We start from the raw sequence: 1041 nt of genomic DNA, 5'->3' as shown, positions 1-1041 counted from the left end.
ACAAGATATCTCTAAATGTGATTACTTTCAATATATTGGTGGATGCATTTTGCAAGGAAGGACTGGTCAAAGAGGCTGAGGATGTTGTTGAAATTATGATGCAAAGAAACATTTTTCCTGATGTTGTCACGTACACTACTCTCGTAGATGGTTACAGCCTGGTTGGGCAAATTGATAAAGCAAGAAAACTACTTGACTCCATGCCAGGTAAGGGTTTGAAGCCTTCTATCGTTAGCTATAGTAGCTTGATCAACGGATATTGCAAGAATGGAAAGGTAGAGGAAGCTTGGGGCCTTTTCCTCGAAGTTCCTCGTCAAGGGTTAGATTACGATGTAGTTACCTATAACACCATGCTACAAGGATTATTTTGTGCAGGTAGATGTGCTGATGGATTGAAGCTTTTCAAAGATATGCACACTCATCAACTAATTCCCGATGTAGTGACTTACAATACCTTGTTGAATGGCTTGTGCATGAACAAGCAGATTGATGAAGCATTTTGTTTCCTACAGATAATGGAGGAACAAGGTGTTAATCCTGACAAAACTACATACAGTATACTCATCCATGGATTGTGCAAGGATGGAAAAGTTGAGATTGCAAGAGATCTTTTCAATAGCCTCCCTTGTAAAGGTTTGCGACCTAATGTTCAATTATATAATATCATTATTGGTTCACTGTGTCATTCCTCTACCTTTCCATTCTTGCAATATCCATTGATCAAGCTACAATAGCTGATGATACAAGGCTTCAAACCTTTACCTGGCATGGAGTCAAGTAGTTTTCTTGCTTTATCAATTTGCCCAACCAAGCTGTAACCATCTACGAGAGTAGTGTACGTGACAACATTAGGAAAAATGTTTCTAAACCGTGCAAAACAGCTAAGTATTGAACGTTCATAGGATTCCACGGAAACTTGACCCAAACGTTGGTCTAGCTCCATCTATTTGTGTAGTAAATTTGCTAAGCATAATAATAACTACAAGTTAGTTTAAAAGGGAAACGAACTTGCTTTAGAAAAATCGTGAAAAACTGCTTAGT

The 1041-nt window shown here is 38.2% G+C and overlaps 1 protein-coding gene across 1 annotated transcript; it reads left to right on the top strand.

Annotated features, from left to right (window-relative positions):
* Positions 1-95: 95 nt before the first annotated feature.
* LOC105179791 (pentatricopeptide repeat-containing protein At1g62720-like) lies at positions 96-633 on the top strand (the record flags this gene model as incomplete). The annotated part of the gene is made up of 1 exon (XM_020691433.1): positions 96-633. A coding segment is annotated over exon 1 (538 nt), but the record flags the coding sequence as incomplete, so codon positions are not given.
* Positions 634-1041: the final 408 nt, after the last annotated feature.

This window comes from Sesamum indicum, unplaced genomic scaffold (genome assembly GCF_000512975.1).
Source record: "Sesamum indicum cultivar Zhongzhi No. 13 unplaced genomic scaffold, S_indicum_v1.0 scaffold00212, whole genome shotgun sequence".
NCBI classification, from domain to species: Eukaryota; Viridiplantae; Streptophyta; class Magnoliopsida; order Lamiales; family Pedaliaceae; genus Sesamum; species Sesamum indicum.
Note: the sequence above shows the minus strand (reverse complement) of the source record. Positions and strands in the feature narration are given on the sequence as shown.